Below are 27389 nucleotides of genomic sequence, written 5' to 3'. Positions count from 1 at the left end.
GCAGCTTGGACAGAGAAGGGAATGTGGAAGACCCCCTGCCCCCCCCAAAGCCGAGCCTCGTTGCCAATGCAAATCCTCCTTTCATCTCCTCGCTTACCCCTTGGGCCAGTAGATCCCCAAGTAAACGTGGCCCAGCAGGCCACGAGACAAATACACGGGCGAGAGAAGGGGCGAGGGGGAGCCGCTGCAGCTGCATTCGCCCTTGGTGAAGTCATTTTAAAACCACTTAATTAACATTTAAAAAGAGAAGTACATGGAAAAGTTCATTCGCATTCAACTGCAGGGGGATAAAGGCAGGGGCACAAAGGAGGAGCGGGACGGGGCGTCTGTGTGGCACTTGGCAAAGGGACGGATGAATGGTTCCCCTGGGGCCTGCCTACTTCTGAGCCAAAGACGGGACCACAGCCCTTTGAGAAGCGGTGGAACACAGAGCCGTGTGGAAGGTACCAGAGGGAAGGGGCATAGGGACATTTGCCAAGGTGTACATGAAAGCATCGTGCCCAGCTGAAAGGTTCTTAGTTTGAACCACAGCTTGGATTCCTGACCCTGGGGCTGCAGTAAAGACAACTCCCCGCTCACACCCGTGGGGGTCAGTCAGAGGCAGCTTTACTGGCATCAGTGGAATAAGTGAGGAAAGAATCAGAGCCGGATGGCACTCCGCAGTCACCTGGCCACTCAGTTTAGAAATGGCCCTGGAGGCCCTGTTAAGGTGGAACGCGGTCCTGTTCTCCAGGGCCGGAAGAATGGGTCTGTGTCTCGGGGACTTGGTGGTGGTGGAGGGAATCCACCACCACAGTTATCTGTAAGAGAAGGAAACCCTAAGCACCCACTTCCCAACAAAGGGAGGGAGACAGAAAAGAGACAGGGAAGGCAGACAGGTGACCAAATCTTCTGTTTCTAGTAGCCCTGTAAAAGCAGAATCATCCCTCGCAGTGAGCGAGGAGGACAGGGATGGCTGAAGGGAAGGGGCCTACCTGAAAAACTGGTGGTGGGGGGAGGAAGTGGGAAGGGGATGACGTATACACAGTAGATACAGGGTGGGGTCCTGAGCACCTAGCACATGAGTAGCTATGAGTCACTCCAGCTGGATGGCAGGTACTTACCCATGGGCCACTGGGGCAATCGGACCTTTGGGGAGGGTGACCTAGAACACAGGGACTGATGGCCCAGTGCTGACACAATTACGAGAAACCCAGTTCTTCCCAGTCATAACACACGCCAAGGGAACTGAGCGTTACCATGGAAGGGAGGATTCTGGGCTCTGGGCTCAGCCCACCCCCACTCACTCCAGCCCCCCTCCCTCTGTTGCGCTCTCTCCCCTCAACCCTCACTCACTTTCACTGGGTGGGGCTGGAGGTTGGGGTGAGGGCTCCAGCTGGGGGTGCAGGCTCTGGGATGGGGCCAGAAATGAGGGCTTCAGGGTGTGGGAAGGGGCTCAAGGCTGGGGCAGAGGGTTGGGGTGCAGGAAGTGGTGCGGGCTCCGGGAGGGAGTTTGGGTGTGAGAGGGGGCTCAGGGCTGAGATAGGAGGCTGGGGTGCGGGAGGGGGTGAGGGCTCTGGGGGGAGCCAGAAATTAGGGGTTCAGGGTGCAGGAGGGGGCTCCAGGCTGGGACAGAGGGTTGGAGTGGAGGAAGGGGTGCAGGATCCAGGAGGGAGTTAGGGCGTGAGAGGGGGTTCTGACTAAGAGCAGAGGGTTGGGGTGCAGGCAGGGTTTTGGGGTGCGGGCTCTGGCCAGGTGGTGCTTACCTCAGGTGGCTCCCGGTTGGCGCTGGAGAGGGGCTAAGGCAGGCTCCCTGCCTGCCCTGGCTCCATGCTGCTCCCAGAAGTGGCCGTCATGTCTGGCCCCTAGGTGGAGGCATGGCCAGGCGGCTCTGCACGGTGCACGCTACCCGCACCCGCAGGTTCCACCCCTGCAGCTGGTGCTGGGACAACACATGGAGCTTCCCTGATCGCCCCTGCACCTAGGGGCCGCAAGGACATGCCGGCCACTTCCAAGAGCTGCGGGGCGCCAGGACAGTCAAGGAGCCTGCCTTAGTCCCGCTGTGCTGCTGACCAGACTTTTAATGGCCCGAAAACCGGACACTGGCAACCCTAGCTCCCTTCTCGGTGAACTTATATAAACTCTGTTCTTTGTGTAAACAATCAGAACCTAGAATAGCCCACAACTGGCCCAAAAACGTGCACACCATGTGTTATTTGTTGGATCGCTCTACTATGTATCCCATTATCAATCTCTGGTACATCTTGCAGGACGACAAGTGCTGCTTTAGATGCCTTGCCCAGATCCGAGCCTATGAGGTGGGTGGGTGTCCTTGCAAAGCCCTCTGAGCGTGTGCACCCACGTCAATGGGCACTCTTCCCCGAAGATGAGAGTGCAAGAGATTGCACGAGCATACGACACTTACGCAATTTCATTCAGGTAAACAAACAGCTCCAGGGAGGACTGGCGAGTTGCCCCATCTTTGGTGTTTGTGACCTTCACCGGGACACCTGCAGAGCAAGCGAGAGATGCAGAGAGGGGATGGGGGTGGGTGGGAGAGGGAGCTGAATCAGCTTTTTAACGTCAAGAACACCTCTTAACATCACCCAGAGTACGTTAAATAGATGTGACAGATATGAACTCTAAATAACTTCTTAAAAAGGCATGTCCAAGCCGCCGCACTCAGGGGGGAAAGCCCTCAGGAGAAAAGAGAAATAAATAAAAAAAGGCCATAAAATGCCCCCCTCTCCCCCCCCCGGCTTCTGTCCTCCCTCTTTTTTTAGGGCCGTGAAATTGCAACCAGGCCCTTAACTAATTGAATTTCACGCTCTGCCATTGTCTTATGCCACAGCACCTTCTGTCCCACCAGCCGCTGAGGCAGGGCCTGACAAACGACCCAACAGCCAAAGAAAGGGGTTTGTGTGTGTGTGTGTGGATGTGTGTGGGTTGGGGGGGAGGAGTGATGGAGGTGCGGGTGTACACACACACACACGTACACACACACCCCCTCTAGAGTGTCTGTTCTGCAGACAACTGCAACACATGCTTCCAGTGATCCGCCTGACAGGAGTGACTGGGAGCCCATCTCAGGCCAGTCCCTGGCAGGCCGCGGTGAGGGCCGAGGGCTCCATGAATTAATTATTACACTTTTTTTTTTAAAGGCGCTGGGTGGGGGGTGGGGGGGACCTCTGAATAGAAAGAGGCAGTTTCTTCAGCAGTGTGAAATGAGCAATAAATGTATTAGGAAGCTGACAAGGGGGCTGCAGGGCCCACAAAGGAAAGCTCTTGAGAGTCGGAGGCTAATCTCCCCTCCATCTGCCCTTCTCATTACCATTTAGCGCACTATCAGTTGCCAATCAGGCCTCAATGGCTTCCTTTCTAGTCTTTATTACGAAGGCGCCCGCGAGAGCCGCTGTCGAGTGAAGGGCCCTGTCAGCTTTCCCCATTCTAAACCCCCGATTTTCCAGGGGTTTATAAACTCGGTTGTAAATTGCTATTAAATGTAAGTCTCAGCAATAATGAACCTTAAGCCCCTTCTCACTCAGCCCTCCCCGCACACCCTTCCCTTGCCCCCCCTTTCCATTATCGTCTTGCGCCGGGGTATTGGATGCAGTCCACCCAACGGAGAGCTGCCAGTTGTCAGCCCTGTTGTTGGAGAAAGCTGCTTAGCCTTTAAAATAGTTAATAATTAGATTAAAACTTCAAATAAATTAACTAGCAGCTGAATGGGGAGCTGGCAGGAGGGGAGGGCTGCAAGGGAGGGATTCCTAATGCTCGGGGAGGATCATTAAAATGGAGCAGGACTCTCCGGCCTGTCTGCAGGGGGGCTGCACGCAGACATACTGGCCTGAGAAGGGTCCCCCACCATCTCCTAAGAGCCTGAGACGATGAGAACGTGAGATGTTCCCCACCGAGTTGCGTGCTCTGCTGGCCTCGTTCTGTGAGAAGACTTTGCACCTTCTCCAGCTACCCGTGTTGGAGGCTCTCTGAGCAAGGGCTGTGACAAACCTCGCCCGCATCTTCTCATCCCTCTTTCAAATCACAGAGAGGGGAAGGCACGAGCCTACAATCCACATGGTGAGGCGGTGGGAGGAGCAGAAAGAGAACCCAGCATCCTGATTCTCAGGCCCCTGGGCAATACCCCCTTCCTGTATAGAATCATAGAATCATAGAATCATAGAATATCAGGGTTGGAAGGGACCCCAGAAGGTCATCTAGTCCAACCCCCTGCTCAAAGCAGGACCAATTCCCAGTTAAATCATCCCAGCCAGGGCTTTGTCAAGCCTGACCTTAAAAACCTCTAAGGAAGGAGATTCTACCACCTCCCTAGGTAACGCATTCCAGTGTTTCACCACCCTCTTAGTGAAAAAGTTTTTCCTAATATCCAATCTAAACCTCCCCCACTGCAACTTGAGACCATTACCATTACTTGAGACATTACCATTAGACCATTACCGTTCTGTCATCTGCTACCATTGAGAACAGTCTAGAGCCATCCTCTTTGGAACCCCCTTTCAGGTAGTTGAAAGCAGCTATCAAATCCCCCCTCATTCTTCTCTTCTGCAGGCTAAACAATCCCAGCTCCCTCAGCCTCTCCTCATAACTCATGTGTTCCAGTCCCCTAATCATTTTTGTTGCCCTTCGCTGGACTCTCTCCAATTTATCCACATCCTTCTTGAAGTGTGGGGCCCAAAACTGGACACAGTACTCCAGATGAGGCCTCACCAATGTCGAATAGAAGGGAACGATCACGTCCCTCGATCTGCTCGCTATGCCCCTACTTATACATCCCAAAATGCCATTGGCCTTCTTGGCAACAAGGGCACACTGCTGACTCATATCCAGCTTCTCGTCCACTGTCACCCCTAGGTCCTTTTCCGCAGAACTGCTGCCTAGCCATTCGGTCCCTAGTCTGTAGCGGTGCATTGGATTCTTCCGTCCTAAGTGCAGGACCCTGCACTTATCCTTATTGAACCTCATCAGATTTCTTTGGTCAGAGCCCACTTGCTTCTCTCTCCACACACAACTGCCCTGTATAAGACACCATGCCCCTGTGCTTATGCATCGCGCTGTGGCCTCAGGAATGCATCAGCCTACGGACATTGGGGCACCCAGCATGCACCCATGGCCTTTGGCAGCAAAGCACACTCCGCTCGTGTTTCTGTCTGGAGCGACTCCATGGGAGTTTGAGGAGAGACCTCCCAGGGCACATTCCGTCCTTGACTCCCAGCCCAGATCCCAGTGGGAGTCGGGTGGACATTGCTGAGGAGAGAGCGGAGATCGAAGTACTTGCAGGTTTTCCTTCTCTTGCTTCAAACCGTGCTCGGTGTCTCTGTGCTGTAGGTGTCAGAACGGACGGACATCTCAGCCACGCATATGCAGGCTCATTTCCCGGGGCAGAGGAGCACATATGCACACCCACATCTGCCATGGTTCGGCACACACCCACATGGGGACGTGTCGCTGACCTCACACCTACGTGCTGCCCCGGCACATAGAGGAGCAGGCAGGCCCATCTCTGCGCTCAGGCAGCTGCTTACATGCTGGCATGAGGCACTCCGGCAAGCCAGCAGCCATTAGTATGGAGAGCTGCACCAAGCCAAGTAAGATGGAAGTCAGGAGAGGTATCCTATGACCAAAAGCGATCAGGGTGAGACCACTGGACCGTCTCACTACCCAGAAAGGGGCATGAGCAGAGATGGGGGTGGAAGTTTGGATTCAGCTCCATAGCCAGGCCTGGAAACTTATGCCCCCTTCTAGCTAAAAACAGCCTGGATCCAAATTCTCCTATACTTCCTTGTTCAAAATATCCCACATCCAATGAAAGACAAAAAGCCCAAATCTTGGTCTTGTTGAAGTCCATGGCTAATCCCCACCACAAGGACTTTGAGGGGAAGGAGGGACCAAACTCCGGCCCCAAAAGAGGTAATCTGGAAAATAAAACTAGGAACCCAAAGCACTTACCCTTCCGGAATTCAATCTCTAGGATGTCTGGAGTATCTGGAGAGGTGGCAGGATCTTTGGTCTTGGTGTAGAGGCCGGGAGGTGCCTGATTCTGAAGGGAAGAGGGGAAGGTGAGAGCTACTGCCAGCTATAACTGTGCATGCCCGAATGCAGCGCTTCGCGCTCCCAGATGACACACTGTGAATGTACCGTGCCCCTGAAACCCCCTGCTTATACTCAGGGTTTAATGTCATCCAGACACCCCTGACTTCCTCCGTCAGTCCTCTCTCCATCTCCACAATCTCTCTCATCCCATGTGTAACTCACACCCTATCTAGGTAGCACTGTCCCACTTTAGCATGACTGAGCTACAGACAGAGGCTGGGGAATCTTCAACAGGCACGGCTCACAGAGTTGGGTCCCTTAGCTCAGGCAGGAGAGGCTTAATGTTTTAAGAACCAGAGGTCCCAGATTTGATCCCTGCAGTAGATGACCCACTCAGGGTTTCACTTCTCTCTCCCTGTTCTAGGCTCGCCTCTTACCCAACTCTGGGCAGCCATGCTTTCATAGCTGTCTTCCGGCTCCCGTGAAAATGATGACCTCTCACTGGGACCACAACTCATTCCTCGTCCCTGGCTTACCAACCTACAGCCAGCTAGGCCTTTGGTGGCTACAAAGAAGATGAGAGAGAAGGCCAATGCAACTAGTTTGGATGGAACATCTGGATCCCCCCCGCCCAGGGCTCTTCACTTCAGCTCCCTCCTGGTGCTTATTTGTACGTAAGTCCAGGGGCGCTCACCAACACCATCTCAAAAGCGGAAGCCTGGGTTATCACGGGCAGCAAATCCTGCCTAGCACAGAGTTTTGATGTCGTCACAAAGGAGAGTGCCGGAGCTTACTAGGGGTCTGGGAACAAAGGGCTAGAGAAATCAGACAATTTTTCCCCTCAACTTGATCTCATCTTTTTCTTTGACGCCCGCACAGCTGGAGATGGAATAGCTGTGGAGGAACAAGTCAGGCAGGAAAAAGTGGGACTTTGGCAGAGAGCGAGCGGCAGAGCGCACACTTCCAGAGAGCGACGCAGAGGCGGAGAATTGGGGTTTATGCTGCACTGACCGAAAAAAATAATGACTAGCCCTGACCCCAGCAGGTGCTCCTGCTGCATGTGCTTTTTTACAGTGTCCCCGAGGTTAATATGCCCAGAGGGAAAATAGAGGAACAAAGCAAAAACCCATTTCAAAACACATCAACCTTTATGTATATTTTTTCCAGATTTATAGTAAAGAGGCATCTTCTCTCTTTTCAAGCTGGCCCAGTGGAAATGGCTCTCTCAATTAGTTTATGGCTCAGGACTCGGGTGACTCCAATGAATTGCCACATTTGAAGCACGTACCAGAAAAGGTGGGGGGCGGGGGGGGGGAGGAGACTCTCTCTCCTCCTGGAATGTGAATGTAGCTGCCTCTTTTAAGCTTTGCAATTTTGTGCCTCCCTCCTGCACTCGTCACCCCCCCCTCCCCGAACAGGACTGGATGTAATGGCCCTGAAATGCTTTCAGACCATTTGCAAACTCACGTGCCTAGTGACAGACACCCCACTAAAAACTGGCCCTGATTTTCCGAGGTGCTGAGCACCCACAGCTCCTATTGACTTCAAATTCTGAGCACTCAGCAGCTCCCATTATCAACTCAGGCTACTGATTTAGGTTCCTAAATATGGATTTAGATGCCAAACTTTAGGCACCCCACTTTGAAAATGTTGGTCTCGAATCCTTCTATGCCCAGGCTTGTCACAACTTCCTAACACTGCTTTTCCTGTGACAACCAAAGGGAGGTTTTCCTATTTCAGGGACAGCCCTTGGGGTCTTCTGCCTTGTACTGCCCACTCTAGACAGCTCTTCATCTCAGGATAGCTGGGCTCATCTTGTGTCTGAAGTTACAGGCCGCCTGGAGAATCATGCCATTGACATGCCCCCCGGACTTTTTCTTTTTCGGGGGCTAATGAAGTGCCGTTTGGTGGCATCCTCCACTTGTCATAACAGACACATTCTCTCAAAGCAGCCAGCCATTTGAATGAGAGCCCCTTGCATGGGGGACACAGCAATAGCTTCCTCCTAAGATTTATTTTGTTGTTGTTTTAAATGTGACTTAGTTTGAATGGAACTTATGCACCTGTTAACTGTCAGGGTTGCAGTTAGGTACATATCAACCCTCAGAGCTCTCTTACTACCATCTCGGAGAATCTCAACATGGTTTACAAATGTTAAACTAATTAAACCCCTGTGGGATTGGGGAGTATTATTATTGTACAAATGGGGAAACTGAGGCACAGAGAGGCAAGCGATTTGCCAAAGGGCGCATGGCAAATCAGAGGTAAAGACAGGAACAAAACCAGAGTCTCCCAATTCCCTGCCCAGTGCTTTAATCCCCAGATCGTCCTTCCTAAAGGCTCTGTCCAGCCAGACTCCAAGCAGCACTTTAAGGGGAATTGAGGATGCTCAGTGCATTGGAGGATCAGATCCTTAAAAGCTGTTTCATACATTGATCTAGGGATGGGGGAGGAACAGGGGGATCTGGCTTTTTTAAAAATAAACTTTTCTCCCTTTTTACTTGAGTCTCACTGAGGGAAAAAATGGGGGTTGGGAGTTTTTTTTAAAAAAGGGAAAAGTTGGAAAACCCCCAAACAAACCCACATTGGGGGTGGGGGGGGGTGAAGGGAAATGAAACATTTCCATGGGAAATGAAAATTTGTTTTGTTTTGAGTTTATTCCATCTAAAGATTTTTGGGGAGAAAAATTAACTTTTTGACACAAATTTCCATTTAATTCTAACTCCCTCCCCCTTAAAATTTTTTTTTTTTAAAATCAGAAGAGCTTGCCACCAGTCCCAGTTTATTTTCACAGCGTTCTCCATTCACTCCAGTTCCCTGCATGTCTTTTCTCTGCACCTCTCTCTCTAACCCCACAAGGCAAAGCAGAAATGTCAGAAGAACACAGGCAAGTTTTGTCTCTGTCCCTCTCTCTCAAGTTCTGGCGGAAGCTTTCCTCCCACCACTCAATGTGCTGACACAAAGGTTACATCATGAAACTCAACCCCTGCCCCATTCGTGCCAATCGAGAGGACAAAGTTCTGCCTGGAGTTTCAACACACGTTTCATCCATTCAGTACGTGCAGCTGGGAGACTGTTCAGATGGCAAATAGAGTCCCTGAAAGAGCCACGTTAAGGGGATTAGGCTCATCTCACATACATCAGTTGGTCTATGCAGCCGCATTGTCTCCTGCATTACAATCTTGGCTTCTTTACCCGTACCACACTGCACAGTCAATGTGCACTGGTGCTACCCCATATGGCCACTGGTACCGCGGGCAAAGGAGTGCAGGATTTCCCCAACACAACATGGTATAAGTATGTTGGTTAATCTGTCCGTGTAGACAAGCCTTCCATGAGGAGGCCTCTCCACAGTTCCCACCTCCATCCCACAGACCTGTTTCAAGGGACAGCCAACAAGCCACCAGCTGACTTTGTTCGGCATGATGGAGTATCTCAGAGTGCCAGTCACTAGCATGACTCACCCTCACAAGAGGCCAAATCCAACACCCAACTCACGGCTCTGGCTCAAGCCCTACGCGATCCATTATCCCGGAGGACAGATCCGACTAAACGGGAATCTGTGGAGTGCAGGGGCAACGGCTGACTGCACCAGGAGGAGCACAGGGTCTCGTGTAGCTGGCGCATGCTGGGAAAGAAGAAAATTGCCATCTTTACAGTGACTTGCCCAGCTGTATGGGAAACCCCAGTGCTGAGAGGCACAGAGTACTTTTAACTGCTGCGAACCAAGGGCGCTCAATACATCACAACCTTGAGGCCTTCTAGTTTAACTATTGTGGGACGTTCTCTGCTGGTGTAAATGCGTGTAACTTCATCCTCTTCAAAGGAGTTGTGCCTATTTACACCCCCAGCTAACTATGGGCACACAGAAGCCAGATGCTCAGCTGGTTTAAAACTGGCATAGAGCCACCAAAGTCAGGGGCACTTTGCTGATTTACATCAGCTGAAGATCTGGCACATGTACGACACACACACACATATGAACAATCCTCAAAGGGAACAGACATTGTGTTTTCTTTAAAACAAGACAGAAAGCAACGCACTTATTTTTAAATATATATATATAGAGAGAGATATTTTACCAAAAACTGTCTTGGATTTTCATGCCTCTTTTTCTTTATTTAAACAAGATATATGCATGCACCCCCCCCAGCCCCCCCCCACAGATTACACGGGCCGCAGATTTCAATCTTACATCGTCTGGCCTTTTCTAGCCCTGATCATACTTATTAACTAGACCAACCCGTTCGAGATGATGAAAAACTTTGAGTTCAAAAGGAAAGACAGGAGCGGGAGGGAGGAAGAAAAGTATTAAAATCTCTTTACTAAACATTGGAAGTCAAAGTCATATAGTTTCCAATTTTCTGAGCCAACTATGGAAACCCCTATTAAATAAAATAACTAAATAGAAATAAAAGTGACATTTGGCTTGCATTCCATCATTACCGTGCGCGGCTGCCTTCTTTTTATTCTCTCTCCTAAAAGCACAGTTCAAATGACAAATAGTTTGTTGCAGTGTATCAATGCCTTCTATTTATCCATCCCCGCAGGGGGGCTAGTCCTGCAATGTCATCTTTAAAGGGGGGGAGAGAGAGGGAGAGAGAGAGAGAAAGGAAGAGTGTGTGTATGAAGGGGGGGGGAGAAGAAAGAAGCAAGAAAAACGGGGCAAGAAGAGAAGAAATTGGAAGCAAATGGTCCATGAACTAAACCATGATGTAGAGCTATCGATGCCGCAAATGGTTTATTCATCCGGCGGATATTGTTGTGCTTGGGACTGAATGAACTCTTTCAGAGTGCCATATGAAGTTAAAGCAAGTAAATTTCTATCTTTCTCCACATTAGCTGCCTCATTGCCCTTCAATCGGGCCTCACAGAGGCAGAAAATAGCTCAACCATCTGCTTTCAAATCCCTCCATTTGGCAGGTCTGAGAGGTTGGGGGGGGGGAGCCTCGCAGTGGTGTGGCACCCCTCTTTTCTTCGAAGGCCTTCTCCACAGCAATTAGCTCTTTGCCCCAGGCCCCAGGTTTTCTTCCTGGGCTCAGGAAGCGGGTTGGGACAGAGGTGAAGGCCAGTGAAGTCACTACCCCTTCAGAAAGGGGAAGAGACTGTGCTGAAGTTTAATCCCTTGCAAGTGTCTCCTTGTGAATTCCGTTGCTGGAAATGGCTGGTGCCCAAGAGGTTAAAAGGGGACCTGGGAAAGGGTTAAGGTAGAAAGGCAAATGCCTTTATTCCCTGACTGTGCTAAACTAGAAAACTGAGTTTTCTGATCTGGCTTTGGTCACAAGTGACACAAGTGGGATGGCCTCAGGCTGGTCCCGCGTGGACAGCTGGGCTCAGCACAGGAGCACAGCAGGGCTTGGTGTGGTCTCAGCCTCCAGTCTGGAGTGGCTCAGTGCTGGAATGGAAGGGGACGGAGGTACAGTGACAGTCACAAGGTCCCAGGCCCCGGGAGCTGCAGGCCAGGTGCGAGATGCACTGGCAGATCTGGGAGGGAAGGGCCCAGAGGCTGGAACAGCAAGACTTGCTACAGGACAGGACTGGGAGTGCACTGGCAAAGTCGCAAGGTGGGGGGCCTTGGGGAGCGAGGCCCTCCGTTCACCCCCTGAGAAAAGGTACAGCCCAGGGCATCCTTCCCCTTGGTGCCTCAGAGCCTGACCTGGAAAGACCTCATCTGGGGCAAGAGGGGACTTCAGTCCCCTCGGCCCATTCACACCCGGGTCTGAGGCTGCTAACGCAGATGCCCATTGGGTGCCCTCTGAGGCAGTGGTTTATGCGACACACACACCGATCTGCTAGAAGCTAGAGCGAGACCTTGCAAGCTCATTTCACACAGGCCCCTGAACAGATGCCGCCGATGGGAATAATCACGACTGGCCTGGGCTAGATGGAAGCCCACAACCTAGTGGTGACGGGCTCCAGATTGAAGTCGCTGTCAGCCCCGTAAGCCCACACAGCCATCACCATCTCTGTGTCCAAAACTGGAGACTCCCTCTTCCCCGGGGCTATTCCCTCTGACCCCACTGCCTCGCGAGTGGACGCACCAGCCTGGCCACAGGCTACGTGGCCATGAGTGCACCACGGGTGCGAGGAGGATTCCTTTGCATCTCTCTCTCTTCATCCTCCCCCCTCCCCCCACTGCTTGTCTAATTGGTGCTGATGGATAGTTTAAGTAGTTCTCTAAGTGTGGCAAGGCCCGTGCAGCATGAACTGGAAACACAGCACCCAGCAAGCCCTATTAGAACAGTCAGAGCAGGAGCCATGCTTACCTGGGTGACAGGCGCTGCACCAGAACAAGGAAAGCCTCTGGGCTGGGCGGGGAGGGCTGTCCGCTCACCCAGGGCACAGGGCCTCAGGGGATGAGAGTCAGTTAATGTAGGGACCAGTGGCTGGAAAGTGGGGCGAGGGGATTCCCCCACCTGAGTGGGTAGGAGGCTGGGATTGGCTCTTTAGAGGGGACGTCAGCATTCTGTGCAGAAGTCACGAGGAGGCTGCATTAGGGAGGCTGAGATCGGCATCCCTTTCCGACTGGGGAAGCCACAATTTGTGGGGGTTCAGCAACTGCCTGGGAGCTCCCCCTGGCCAAGCAACTATGGAGCCTTGGCCCATAAACATCAGGGAAACACGAACCCAGACCAGCACATTCGCCTGGTGCCTGGAGGCCCTTCCCTACCCCGAGAGCTCCCCAGGGGCTAACGCCTCACAGGACCAGGCCCCTCGACTGGCAGAAGAATCTGCAGCCCGGGTGGTGCAGGGAATGTTCTCCCCACCATTCCTCCACTGCACCCAGCCTGTCCCCAGCTGGCTCCAATGCAAAGCCCAGCTTTGAGATAGCAATAAGGGAGAAGAATCCTTGCTGACAGGGAGAGAGGAGTCTGGGATCCAGGCTCCTCTGGATGGAAGAACCACTTTCCATCCTGGATGGGCGTTTCCTCCTGCAGGCTGTCCTGCAGCCTCCAACGGCCCATGACTCCACATCAGGAGCTAGGCTCCAGCCACTGCCCTGCTCTATTCTCTCATCCCTCCCCAGACAGCCCAGCCTCACTCCAGGCCGATACAGCAGTACTAGTCTGCAGATCTCCTCCCCACACATCCCGCACTCTCAACCCTGCCAGGGACCCACTGCACAAGCTGTGCCTAACATCTCCCTCTGTCCCACAGCACCTGGCTGCTCTCTCCCCTCACCCCCTGGCATGCAAAGCCAGGTTCACAAACAGCAACAGCCAAGGAGGAGAGCCCCTTCTCTGCCTCTGCAGGGCACTCCCAGCCAGGGCTCTCTCGGGCTATTCTCAGCTGGACAGCCTCTGAGCAGCAGCTCCCCAAGGTGATCTGAGCCCCGGAGAAGGTACCCATGCAACATCCCCACACAAAGGGATTTTCTAATCCCGCTACAGAGCTCCCACTCCTCCCCTGGAGAGGAATCCCTCCAGGGGGCTCTTAACCCTTCGCTTCACAACAGAGACAAGCGAGCAAGAGGCATGCCCGGGCTACGGAACTGGGCCACGCTGGAGGGGACGTGGCTCCTGAGTGGCACATGGGCAGGGGAATGACCAAAACCGCTCCAACAGTCTGAGGTTGCACCTGCCACCCCCACCTCCCCTCTCTAGCACCAGATGGGGACAAGAGCGGCACTCTGGAAGCTGGGGTGCATTCAGCACCCAGCCCTGCGCCCTCTTCCCTCAGTCAAGTGCCTCATCTGGCTAATTGCTTCTTCATTGTTTCCCAATGACATTTTCTCCTTCAGTGTCACCCTGAAACAGCTCCTTCCCCTATTCATCCCAGCAGCAATTAACGTACCAGCAGGGAGAAGGCGGGGGTGGGGGTGGGGGAGGAGAATGGCAGGGCTTGGCCTCCCCGCCACACACGGCCTGCCGTGAAATTTCAAATTAGGCTGCAAATACATCACACGCCCTCGGCCCTAGTCACTGCCATGTAAGACAAGAGACGTAAAGGAGATGATCGATTACCTTGGGGTTCTCCAGGATCCCGGCCTCGTAGCTTCAGAGGGGAGAGAGAGAGATAAAGAAATTAACAAAATCTACAGATAGGGCCAAGATCTGCCCATGCAAACCCAGCAAAGTCAGGAAGATCTCACAGAGTAGCACGGGGACCATAGGGTTGAGAATACGAACTGCCAGACTGCATCAGACCTGGGTCCATCTAGTCCAGTATCCTACCTCCAGAAGTGTGTCCCTAGCATCTGTTTGCCAGAAGCTGGGAATGGGAGACAGGGGATGGGTCACTTGATGATTACCTGTTCTGTTCATTCCCTCTGGGGCACCTGGCATTAGCCACTGTCGGAAGACAGGACATTGGGCTAGATGGACCTTTGGTCTGACCCAGTAAGGCTGTTCTTATGTGGCCAGTACCAGCTGCTTTGGGGGAAGATGCAAGAAACCCTGCAGTGGGTAGTTATGGAGTAACCTGTCTCCCAGGGAAAGTTTCTTACTACGTCCCCATGATCCTCTCCAGCTGGGACTAGTTGAGACCAAGACATGCTCATTCGCCATCGCTCATGCAAGATTGCAAGGAGAACGTCAGAGGGAAGAGGTCGCAACCTTACACCAGGGGAGACTCACAAGGACCAGCTCTACAGAGAGCTGCTCAGAGACTAGCAATGGGCACCCGCAGAACCTAGACAGAGGAGCAGCTTCACCGGTGAAGGGCTAGGCGGTGGAGGAGTCTCTGTCCCTCCTATTACTAATCCTTATGAACACAAACAGGGATGCTGAGTAGTGTGTGTGTGTGTGTGTCTGTCTGTCTGTAATGCAGGGAAATTATGCACTTGGAGGAAAGTACGTGTCAAGGGGGTTCTTCATCAGAGGGCTCTTACCACTGACGGCACTCCAGGTGTGGAAGACAAGCAAAGTAACGGCCGTTCTCTACTTGGGAAATGGGGCATTGGGAGAGATGCTGAGCTCCACAGAGAAGGGGTTGAAGCTTTCACAGACCAGCTTTGGGTCAGAACCCAGCGCACCCGGGGAAGACAGCCCTTGTCTGATACCTAAGATGCTGGGCCCGATGCTCCATTGCCCTGCTTTGAAATTACTGCACAAGGCACAGGACAGAGAATCAGGCCAGTGTGCTGATCACACCTCACCCTTGGGAAGTTCCTTCATCCGCCCGGGCTCACCTGATGTGCATGAGGTTTTCGTCCATGCTCCAGGGGCTCTTGGGAGTGACCGGAACCGGGATGCCATGTTTCTGTGGGAGAGAAGGGAAAACAGGCTCAGAACTCCAGCTGGGTGAGAAAGGCAGACTGGTTCATTACTGCCCAGGGCATGGGTCTGAAAACCCTGCGCATCACCCAGTGCTGCTGTTACCATCAAGACACGGGCAAGTAAATGGGGGACCTGGCAACAGTGTCAATTAAAAATCCCCTGGAGCTTTTCCAAGAGACTAGGGCACAACCCCACTGGCAAGGCCAATCGCCATCTCTCGCCAAAGCAGGTTCCAGGAGATCCAAGCTACTGCCCACCTGGAAAGGCAGCATGAAGTGAACACGAGCACTGCATTCCTGGGGCCACATTCAGAACCACATTCACTCACACACCGAGGGACTGGCAGATCTTGCACACCTGTGTTCTTTGTACTACTGATACCATGCCATATCCATGCATGGCACTTCACAGGGCAGAAAGACTGGTTCCTTGCCCCGAAGCACCCTCAACCCACGACATGAGCAGAGACTTCGGGTTAACGGCTAGCACGCAGGCTTTGCAGCGCCATCGCTCCATTCAGCCCTAAGGCAACATCTTTTACCCGCAGAGGGAAGCCAAACGAATGGAGAAGTCAGAGACATCCCTCCTTTGTTCTAAGTCAATGAGGCTGCTCATCCCCTCTAAAATGGCTCGCTCACCTGGGCACACGCATGCAGAGAGCCCCAGCTACCCTCCCATTGCTAAAGATTGGCAGGAGTCGCACCCAGGTCAGCAGAACCATCAGGCAGTGGACACTGCCATGTGCCGCTTGGTGGCAGCCGTGACCTGGCCGCTCCCCGCAACCTGCAGCAGACACACTCTACAGGAAGTCCCGCCTGAGAGATCCTATTGGCAGCCACCTGGGAGGCTTCTGATTGTCTCCTGCCCCCGTATATGCCCTCTGGGTGTACCTGGAAGGGTCCAGGCCACGGCGGGGATCCCCAGTGAGCCGCCATGACGGAGCGTGCTTCCCTGCTCCTGAACTCCCAGCATCCTTCAGCTCCCACTCGGCTTCCGACCCTCGCTCTGGGCCCGGAACCCCGACACCAGTCCTGACCTCTGGCACGGACCTCGGCCTGCCTGAGCCCTGCCCCCAGCAGGACCCTGACACCATTCACTTGCCATTCCCACGCATGCTCCCCCTTCACACCCCTCCCCACCTGTTCACCTACCCACGACCCACCTCCATCCAACCCTCCGCTCTCAGGGTCAGTCTGCACTGCAGCGCGGCTAGGCACACCCACACTGACCTGAACCCGGCCAGCCCGGCTGAGAACAGCAGTGACCATGTGGTGTCACGGACCCTGGCACAGGCTAACAATGCACGTCCGGACCCAGGGTCCTGGGCAGCTCGTACAGCCCACGCCGAAGCTGGTGCTGCTGCATCTCCACGGCCAGTTTGAGTGGGGCTAGCGAGATTCAAGCTAGTGTGGGTCTCACCCTCACCCCAGCCCATCAGCAGTGCCTGCCGCAGTCCCATCCCCACTCACCGACCACAGCCTACCCATCTGCCCATTTCTCCCCCTCAACCACCTCTCCCTCTTGCTCTGCATGTACAGCAGCGGGTCTCTTGCACTTTTACACTGGGGACTGCAAAACCCTTGGGGCCCTGCTCAGAGCTCTCCCACTCTTCGGATAGCCCCGGCCATGCCCCCGGCCACTCCTGGAAAGCACTGGGCTGCAGGGTAGGGCCAAAGGGCTTGCACTTCCCCTATCCAGGGGCTGGATCAAACCCTAGCCCAGACTAAAGCCACAGTTTGCCACGCTGCATCCATGGTCCTTGCAGGGACCTTGCAGGGCCCGGGGTCTAATCCCAGTTAGCAGGTGTGAGAGGCAGTGGCGTGAGGAAAGGACCCTGCATCTCAACAGGCCCCTCTGTGGCCCCAGCATCAGGGCACAGACAAGAGGAACAGGTGTCAATCAACAGCACGCCACCCACTGCACCAGGAGCTACAATGATCAGCATCTACCCAGGGCCTGGTCCGGTGTCTCCCGCATGGAGCTGCAGGCCTGGCCCAGGCACCTCTCTAGCTGCTGGGGAATTATCCCTGCTGATCCTACGGTGAAATTCAGCAGCAGTTAACAGCACCGAGCGGTCGATGAGGGAATGGCCACAGCTGTATTGCAGCACCAGACAGACAGACAGACAGATAGACAGACACCCCTCCTCACACAGACACCTCACCACGAGCTCTGCAGAGCTCGCTCGCTTCCCCCTCCCCGCCTCACGTGCGTTTCCCTGGCACACAGACGTACATGGCTGCATGGATATGCGGTGCCCCTAGGAGTCACGCACCCACCCAGACTCAGCTGCCCACCCCCTACAGGCACAACACCCAGCTCCCTCATAAGGTCACCAGCTCACTCAATTATCGGATGACAATTCACTTGATGAGACGGCTTCGAACACGAGGCGAATGGGCAGCGCAGGGAATTAGCAGGGGAGGCCGCAGAGATGCAGTTGCAATGCAACAGACAAGAGGCAGAGCTCGGATTAAGAGAGGAGCTGTGTGGGCTGCTGGAGCCAGGACTGGGCCAGCACTTCGCATTGTCATCCTGGCTTTCATGGGTTCAGAATACAGCCAAAAATCAATCCCGTTGCAAACCTCGCACCTTCTGCTCCCAGTGCCAGGTGCACTTTAACCTGCCTTCTTTAACACACACACACACCAGCACGCACCCTGAAAACACCAAACCAAACCCCTACCAAAACTCACTCACTGCACTGCAAGCCCAGCTCCCCCAGCCCGGGGCGAGAAAGCACCAATCATGTGACAGCTGCTGCTCCCGTTGTTTAATATACACCTGGAAGGTGCTTGGACGCAATGGAGATGAGTAAAACCTTCTCTTATAAAGGCCCCCCCAACCCAGTACGCCCTGGAGGAAAACAAAATGCAAACAGACCCTTGTTCCACCAGTGACCAACAAAGCAATAGCTCCCCTAGCAGCCAGGGCATATCGGCATGGCCCAACCCAATGCCTTCCCTTCGTGTCCTCATGCTGCGCAAATCTGCAGCCAAATACGAATGACTGGACTGCTGCCAGGTGTTTGAGAAACCCCGGAGCGTCCACCCTGGCGCTTTAATGGATGAAGGAGGAGCCAACTAGCTCCTCACCAGGGGCTGTATCCGTTCTGTTTGCTCCTGGGGAACCCTAGACCAATGACAATTTCCCCAGGCCCATCAGAGGTGGGTAAAAAGCCTGCTGGCCTTGGGGCACATGGGCCAGCCATAGAGCTGGACGGCCACGTGACACTGGAGACCAGAAAGGGACAGCAAACTTCAGACAGACTGAGAAATCCCCCCCACACACACACACCCCATCCTGAGTCTAGGATCAAATTCAAACACCAAGGAAACAGCACAAACAGGACAAAACACTACACGTGTGTCTGTCTATAACCATGCCTGGGCATGCACAGGCCCGCCTATCCCAGATCAGGATCTCCAAGCAGACTCTGCCCAATGGGAACCCCCCCGGAAGACCTCCTCCCTCACCCTCAGAACAGGGTCCATGAAACACGTCCAAGCTCCACATCCTGACAGAGGGGACCCTGTTCACACTCCAGCAGCCTGCTGATCCCTCCATTAGCTTTCAAGAGCTTGTTAGTCAATTAATGCTCTTCTTTGTTTATTCTTAATGAGCCATAATCACCAGCACAGGGTGGCCCTGAGGTAATGCTGTCTGCTAACAGCTCCCTTCCTCCAGCCCACTCCCCTGGAGCCTGTGCGCAGAAGAGCATGAACACTTGCACACTTGTTTCACAACTGTCCTCACACGCATGCCCCTGCCTCCCTCCAATCATCCGCCAGCATCGCATCCTTTTCCTTCAGACCCTGAGTTTTCACAGGTTAACAGGACTTGAATGGAAAAATTAATTGGGTTTCCAATTAGAGTTTAAAAAACAAGCATTTCAATCTGAAATCCAGACCAGTTTCCAGTTCCCTGGTGTTATATGTGTTTTTTACAAAATGGTCATAACAGTTGTCACTTCAAAGTTGCGTTTGCCTTGGGCTGCTTAGCCTGAGACCAGGATCGATTCAGGAGTCCGATTCTGATCTCACAACAGTTTTAGGCTGGTGTCACACCACTGGCCTCAACCAAGTTACTCCGAATTTAGACCCAAGCCTGCAGACAAACATTTATGCACATGCTCAAAGTGCATGAATAGTCCCACAAGGCTAAAACTGGGCCGTATGAGATTGTAACGGAGAGGAGAGGGAGGCTCTCCGGGCCAGAGGCTCAGCTGATGGAGGTCCGTCTAGCTCCACTGATGGCCATGATTTATACTAGCAGAAGACTGGGCCCTGCATATTTTTAAAATATCCTTTTCCGGGTTACTAAGCCATAGATCATGGACAGAGAGATGATGTAATAGACCTTTCACCATTTATGCCCTTTCAGCACTGTGAGCCTGCAGGCATTCAAAAAATCCTGAGATTTTTAAAACTACTACAGTGTGGGTTACTTTAATTTGCCTTCTGATTTTTGAGACTTTAAGGGTCAAGTTTTCCTCCACGCCAGGCGTGCTAGAAACATGATTTTAAAAATGGAAGCGGAGATTCTCACATCACATGACTCCAGGAGCTAAGGCTTGAAGACCCCCCCCCCCAATAACCCGAGACTCACAATAAAGTTTGTTTACTTTTTGCATTTCACTGAGCTTGGGCATTGAAAGGTAGATCTGAGTGAACGTTATCCAGGTACATTATTTGACGAAAGCCATCATTAGTCAGCAAATGGTTAATGTTCTCATATTGGACCAACTTCACTGAAACTAGACTTATCTGTTTTACTTGTGTTTATCGTCAGTTTCACTTACTTTTCCTCTGGCACCAGCCTAATGTTCCTGTATTTGGATTTCTGGCAATGTTCAAAGACAGATTTTAAAAACCCTCACACCCAACACCTGCGTTCTGTGAAATGTAAGACAGAAGTGCCACTATTTCTGTTTGCGTTAGGTTTCCTAAAGCACCCATTTGATCACCTACTTCCAGAACTAAACTAAGTGGACAGCATCAGATTACAAACATAAAACTAACTCGAGGGCCTGATCTGGCCAACACCCTTATGATGCCAATGCTCACGTGACTAAAGCTACATACGTGTGCCAGGCCCTGATCCTGCAACTCTTTACCCAGGTGCTTCACTTTACTCACATGAGCAGTAAAATTATCAAAGGCAATTTGGGCCCAATTTTCATCTTGTTGAGACCCCAATGGAACCCAGGTGTGTAAGATTAAACAGGTGCAGGATTGGGCCCTGCAAGAAGAGAACAGCTGATTTCTTCAGATCATGGATCATGAAAGAATAGAAAACTCCTTTTGTCTGTACGTTAAAGAGAGGCCTGGAGCTCAAGTATCTCTGAAAGCTGTGTTTGCAACCCTGTCCTTTTAAATAGAGCTCCCAAACTGTGTTGGTGGGGTTTTGTTTTGGGGTTTTTGTGAGTTTTTTTGCTTTTATAAAGAGACACATACTATTTTCCATATAATAAAAACACAGCTCTCTTCCTAACTCTGCTGTTTGACAATTTGTTTGGCAACATATGGGAAGCTCTTGTAAACTGCCTTCTTAATAATAAAACAACAGATGGCAACACAATCCTCAACACACAGCACTCTGGGGTTTAATGGGATGCTGAGGCCTCGGTCACCGCTGTTAGCGCTCCATGCAGCGCATCCCCTCCAACTCAGCACCTTGGCGTCACAGATATTATCCAGCCAGCCTAGACGGCAGCTATTTAAAAACTGAAGCAATTTTCTGGTTTATGCACAGAGCTGCTTTTTCCCTTTTGATTGATTGAGCCCAGTTGTCAAGCATTTCCATGAAGTCGCTAAAAAAGAAAGGTACCCTGGTGGGCGCTTAAAGAACCTGATGAAAAACTTCTAATATGTTTTATTGCAACTTGTACTTCAAAAAGGAAGGGACGACAAAAGGGAAAATGTATTTGCTTTGTCTATTACGCAAGCCATTGAGCTGGGACCAGTTTCCTTGGCAAATGGATTACAATTAACATCCAGGTAATTAGGGGCCATTAAAACATCACACTATCACACACACCCTTGCATCCAGGAACAGCAGCAGAAATCTCACACAGAGCCAGTCTTAATTCCCATAATGGACTTGAGAGATGGTGCTCAGCTAAATCCAGAGCACCTTTGCATTGGAAAACAAGAAGGAATCAAGACAATAATAATAATGAACAGCAACAGAACCCAGCTCTTTCATGGTGCTTTTCAACAGTAGACCGCCAAGCGTTTTACAAAAGGAGGGCAGTGTCATTATCCACATTTTACAGATGGGGAAACTGCGGCACAGCGGTTCAGTGACTTGACCAAGGTCACCCAGCAGGCCAGTGGCAGAGCCGGTAACAGAACCCAGATTTTCCCAAGCCCCAGTCCTGTGCTCGATCCACTAGGCCACACTGCATCATGAGGATTAAAGGGAGACTAAGGATGGGTGTGTGCTTTAAGTTACAGGATGGGGACTCGGAACACAGGATTCATTTCTCTGCCACAGACCCATGGGTGACCTTGAGCAGTTAATTCAGGGTGAAATCCTAAAGTCAATGGTAAAACTCCCATTGGGCCAAGATTTCACCCTTAATCTCTCTGGGCCTGACTGTCCACTGCCCTGCACCATGTGCCGTCATTCACCCCAGTGTACAGTGGGTTTAAAACGCTACAGTTCTGATTCCGCTCTGCATTGGTGTCAATGGCTGCACATCACGCGGGGCAACAGAGCGCCGGGCCATCTGGGCCTCAGCTCCACATCTGTAAAATGGGGAGAATTATCCTTCCTTCCTCCATACCTCCGCCTTGTCTAGTTTAGGACTGGGAGATTTTAGGGGGCAGGAATTGTCTCTTCCTACGCGTCTACGCAGAACCCGGCACGATGGGGCCCTGACCTTGGCCGGTGCCTCTTAATGCTACCCCCCAGTGCAACGAAGAGTGATAGATTTGGAGTGGGGCAGCCCAGTGGAACCACCGTGAGCTGCCACGCAGGAGACTTGGGGTCAGTTCCCGCCTCTTGCACTTCAGGGGAGGTTTTGCAGCCAATGTGCCAGGAGCACCTGGGCATTCCCCAGTCGAGTCACCTCCTGGCCAGTTAAGGAACAGCTAAGTGAATCTAATGTCGTCTCCATCCCCCGGGCAGAGCGAGAACTGTGACCATGGCCCAGAGGGTGGGACGGATTGGGGGACAACAGAGGCAAGAAAAGGCCTCCACGTCGGGGCAAAGGGCAAGTGCCATGAGGATGAGGGGCGCAGCTGACACCACGGAGGGGAGATCGTACCTTGGCATAGTCCATCAGGTCGTTGCGTCCGCGGAAGCGATTGTAGAACTCCGGCATCCTCCAGGGAGCGATGATCTGAGAGATGGGGCAGAGACAGACAGCGGGTTGAGCGAGGTTGCTTCTGCAGCATTTCAAATACAAGCTGCCAGAGGGAGGAGGCCAATTTCTCCATGTCCCTCAGCGGCAGCGGGTCCTTTCTGAGACCCCTGCTCGCACGCGTGGGCCAGCCCAGCCATGCAGAGATCCTGACCCACAAAGCCCCAGGCAAGCTCACACGCAGCAGCCCCAAGTCGGAAAGAGCCGCTCTGAGCCAGGGGACTCTCCCCTGCAGGCTAAAGCTCAGCTATGCAGTCAGTCGGTGGGAGGAAACCTACATGGTGGAGAGTGGCACTCTTCTGGCCAAGGGGCCTGCCAGTTCTGAAGGGGCCTTCGCCCCGCTGAGTCCCCCTGGTGCAGGGGCACAGGGTTCAGACCCGCCCCAGCACCTGCCGTGGCCGTGAAAGCGAGCGCAAAGCCCCTGGCCTGATCACCCTCCACCCCCAGGCAAGGGTTCAGCAGTTCTGTTTTTTCTCCAGAAGCAAAGCACCGTGGTAATGCCAGGCCTGCCCAGTGAGCAGGCAAACTTGCCCCCTTCCCCTCCTTGCTGTGCTGGGGAAGGCACTGGACTCTAGGTCCGGGAACGCCAAGGCTGCTGTCAGCCACAGACCAGGGAGCAGCCGCACAAGCTTCCCTCTGCCCAAGCACCTCAACCCGGAGGCAGAGGCTGCGTCCAGCGGCGAGAGAGGAGTTCAGGCTCTATGGCCCAGTCAGGCCTTCATCCCACCACCACAGCTGCTGGGCACGACGGATGGACTCAGCGATCGCCCCCCTCATCTGTGCGGCATGGTTTCATGTCTCCTCAGGACCTTCATGACAGAGGGCCTGATTCTGCCCTAACTAACCTTGGTAATGCCACCGGCTGACAGGACACCTCCCGCCTCGCCCTAGGAGAGCGAGATCAGGGGGACGGGACAGGGTATTGAGAGGAATTTTACTGCGAGCCGCGAAATGCCGAGATGAGGAAGGTTTTGGGAATAGGAATAGTGTATATGGACCTGTCTCCACCCCACCCACCGCAGGAGCTTCCCTGGTTCAGATAAAAAGGAACCAAGTCAATCTTTGGAGGTTTAACGAGACCACAACCGAAGCCTGTTCCCTTTTGATTCTTCCCCAGTAATAATACTGCCCTCACACACCAGTCCGTTTTCCCTCCACACCCTTAGACGAGTCACTACAATCCTTTTCCTCATCAGTACATCCGAATCCCAAACAGCATTGAGAGAATCAATCAGAACAGCCTCGCTGCCAGCAAAAGACACTGGGGACTAGTTTTGCAAGTTTCACAGAGCAGGGAGTGCGGCAAAGTGATTCTCATTGCCTGAAGCACACACCACATCCATCGGCAGAGATTTAATCTCCCCACACAAAGGTTGAGTAACCTGAGACCCTTCCAAGCTGCCACTGTAACCCTAACAAGCAGCAGAATATGCTTGCGGGGAGGGGGACGTGTCCATTATCCCACCAGCCGCTCAAGGCGGCTGCCTTGTTACTGTTTGTTTCACAGCACTGTGGTGTTTGGGGTAAAAATAGGTCAATTAAAGATCATTACAGCCCCCTCAAATGCCAAAACGTCACCTTGAGCAGCTGGCAGCTTGTTAAAGAGAAACTGAGTCGCTTGCGTCTGTGTTAAAAAATAAAGCTCCCAACAGCAGGTTATCCAGAGACCCTGCGCCTTTCCTTTCTCTCTGCAGGGCTAGTGAACAAGCTGACAGATCCTGGGCCCCGTCTGCACATTGGGAAGCACTAGTAGGATGAAGGGGCCTGGTGACAATGCCGCATTCAGATGTCTTCATGCATGCATTCAGTGATCCAAAGACCACTCAAGACAATGGGGTCTTCCCCCAGGCTTTGGCTCAGGCCCTGAGCGAGTGGATTTGTGAGCAGTTACTCAGTGGAGTCTCTGGGGGTATTCAGTAACATCTGACTTGGGTGTGATGCTGGCAGCAAAGAGGTGTCACGAGGAGATCCCTAAAGGGCTGAATGGTTGGGTCTGATCAGCACCCAAGTACAGATGCTTTCTTGGGTCTGCAGAGTTGGGACGGGAAAAATGAGAGAGAAGCCCAAGCTGCTAAACTGAAATCTGGGTCCAAATGGGCCCAAAGACCAAATCCTGGGGCTCTTGCAGGAGGTCCATGATGCTACCAGAAGAATGTCTTGTGATATCATGATGCTTCTCGTCCCATCCAGAACTTGGATGAGCAGAGACAGCCAGGAATGCTACAGCGACTTAAGCCAACTTATTTCAAGCTCAGAAAAGGCGGGAGACCAGAGGTGTGGTCCAAGGTTCTGGATGGGGGCAGGGCTTAGATTCTATCCAATCTGAATTGCCCATTTCTGGTCAGCTGACTAAGCATGATGAAAGCAAAACGGTGCTCGCTCCGTTATTAGATTTCTTGGGGTCCTCGAAAACCCCAAAGCTGAGGGCTAATTGGTGCTCCCCACCCCCCAAAAATTAAAGGTTTCCAGGCTTTATGGGCCACCTAAGCAATTCTGAACAATACACTCACCAGAGCTGCGCCAAATTATACATGTGTTTCAACAAAGATTTTAAATGGGCGGAGGTGTGTGTGTGAAATTTTTTCCATTTTTCATTGAAAACACCGAATCGAAAAACTGAATTTTAATCAATTTTCAAAAACTAATTTAAAAAAAAAAAGTAATTTTTTCCCCCATTTTCCCCACTTCCTCCCCCTCCCGCACTTTCAAAATGGGGAAATGAAACAGAATGGGGGAGGAAGGGAAACATCTTTGGGTTTTTCGTTTTTTTGTTGAAAACAGAAACTTTCAGAAGAAACAAACAAACATTTTCATGGGCGGGAGGCAGGTTTTTCCCCCATGAAAAGTGTTTTTGAAGTAAAATGTTCCAACTAGTGGCGACTTTAACACCCCGCAGGTGGCTGAGCTGGCAGAGGGAACCTAGCCATGGGCACTCATGTCAAAGCACTGAAGCTGGCCAACACAAAGTGAAACGGGGGCATCAAGCCATCTGAGGGCAAGGGTGGGGAACACTGTTCCAGCATCTGCAATGTAGGAGTCATACCAGAATACACAAATAGACCCTTGTGCAGAGGGCAAACCTGACAGCCAGATACTCGAGACCCTTCCCCACACCAGTCAGATGTCCCGAAGGGAGCCTGTGACACGGCCATGCTTAGTGGGAGCAGTAGTCCAAACGCCTTACCTTGATCTGAGGGCACAGGGCGTAACAGGTGAGCTCAAATCGAACCTGGTCATTCCCCTGAAACAGAACAGAGGGGAGTTTAGGAATGGCCCTGACCCCATCCCACGAGTTCAGACTTGGTGGGAAAGGCTGTGATCTTGGTCCACGCCACCACCAATGTATGAAGGAGACAACATCCCAGAGCCGGCCTACATGGAGCAAGCCTGTTGTCCCCATTCAGAGTTGAGGCTCGGTCTCTGGCCCCTCGCCGGGTGCCCCTGCCAGGGCCAAGGTCTGGGGCTGTGAATGCCATCTCCAGGGGCTCAGGCTTAGGTGGAGAGGTCTATGGGAGAGCAGATGAGATGCGAGAACATGAGTCTATCAAAACCAGTGACGCCTTGTGGATTTCCCAACCCACTGTGAGAGCAAGCGAGAGACAAGCCAGCATCCAGGCAATCATGTCCCCACCCAGTCCCAACGGCCTTTCCCTGGACAGGCCCTTGAAGGCCAAAGCCCAGCAGGACCCAAAGGGTGGGGAAGGTTTGGGAGAGGGACTGTGAAAGTCTCAGCAGATCAGATCTTCAGCTAGCCTAGCTCATAAAGCTTCCCCAGCTTCAACGAGACGAGGTTCTGGCCCAGTTACTCAATCTTCTGCCCCACTGTTGGCAAATAAAACAAGGAGGAAAACTCTGCAGCTTTGGATTGAAGAAGAGAAACTACAAAACCGTCAATATTTCAACCAGGCCTAGGAAATGTGCAATTATTGGAAAGAAGGGAAAAACCTGAATTAGGGAAAGAAGTGAGGGTTGGTCTGTCCACGCCTCCCATTTGCCATATTTTCTGGGACAGTGGCTAATGGGCAAGTAGCCCCTAAGTACACCACTGTAAGAGCATGAGAGCCAGAGAGACCCAGACAGTATCTGTCTCTAATTAACCTCCTCTCGCTGCAAGCACTAACCCATCTGTTTGAAAATGCCTGGAGAAGACGAATGCTGGCTCAGTGCCATGTCACAGCCATAGCGCTCCGTGCGTCTCCACCTCAGCTCCTAGCCAGGCGCTACGCAGAGCTGGGAAAGTCAGCGATGGCCTTGCAATGCGCTGTTGAGGCCAAGTCTTTGGCAGAACATGTGTGTTTGCACAGGGATGTCTAAGTCCATTCCAAGCTTGAGATACCTGTATTAATCATCCCCTGCCCTAGTACCCAGGAACCATAACAAGCAGTCTCTCAACAGGAGGTGCCATCTAGTTCGAATGAATAAACCCAAGGGTCTGCCACAATCCACTAACAAATCTGTGGCTGCTCAGGACTCCAATTCGTGCTATGCTGCCATTCAGAACTTCACGACAAAACAGGGATGGAACCCAGATCCTCCTCTACCAAAAGCAAAAGGAGAATCTCCATTAGCTGCTAGCAATATAGGGCCTATGGCACACAGCTGAGCAGTTCTGGCTCCATCCACAAGAGGGTAGTGAGGTACATCAACATCTTATTCATGATGCTAGTTAACTGATGCCATGCATGTTTCCCTTGCATTGCCCCCAGAAGTGCACCAGGCTTGGGCACAGGCAGATGAGGGCCCTTCATTTGAGAACGGTGCTCTTGGGCAGCAAA

The 27389-nt window shown here is 52.4% G+C and overlaps 1 protein-coding gene across 2 annotated transcripts in view; it reads right to left on the bottom strand.

The window, feature by feature from the left end:
* The window catches only part of ASS1 (argininosuccinate synthase 1), a 78580-nt gene that overhangs the window by 31766 nt on the left and 19425 nt on the right, over window positions 1-27389 (bottom strand). For both annotated transcript variants that reach the window (XM_073314646.1, XM_073314648.1), the window contains 6 exons: window positions 25799-25855; window positions 22519-22593; window positions 15158-15228; window positions 13992-14022; window positions 5944-6034; window positions 2405-2489 (listed from right to left, as the gene is read on the bottom strand). In XM_073314646.1, the coding sequence (XP_073170747.1) occupies window positions 2405-2489; window positions 5944-6034; window positions 13992-14022; window positions 15158-15228; window positions 22519-22593; window positions 25799-25855 (410 nt within the window). The remainder of the gene's footprint in view (window positions 1-2404; window positions 2490-5943; window positions 6035-13991; window positions 14023-15157; window positions 15229-22518; window positions 22594-25798; window positions 25856-27389) is intronic.

The sequence above is a fragment of the Lepidochelys kempii genome, chromosome 16 (assembly GCF_965140265.1).
Source record: "Lepidochelys kempii isolate rLepKem1 chromosome 16, rLepKem1.hap2, whole genome shotgun sequence".
NCBI lineage: Eukaryota > Metazoa > Chordata > Testudines > Cheloniidae > Lepidochelys > Lepidochelys kempii.
Note: the sequence above shows the minus strand (reverse complement) of the source record. Positions and strands in the feature narration are given on the sequence as shown.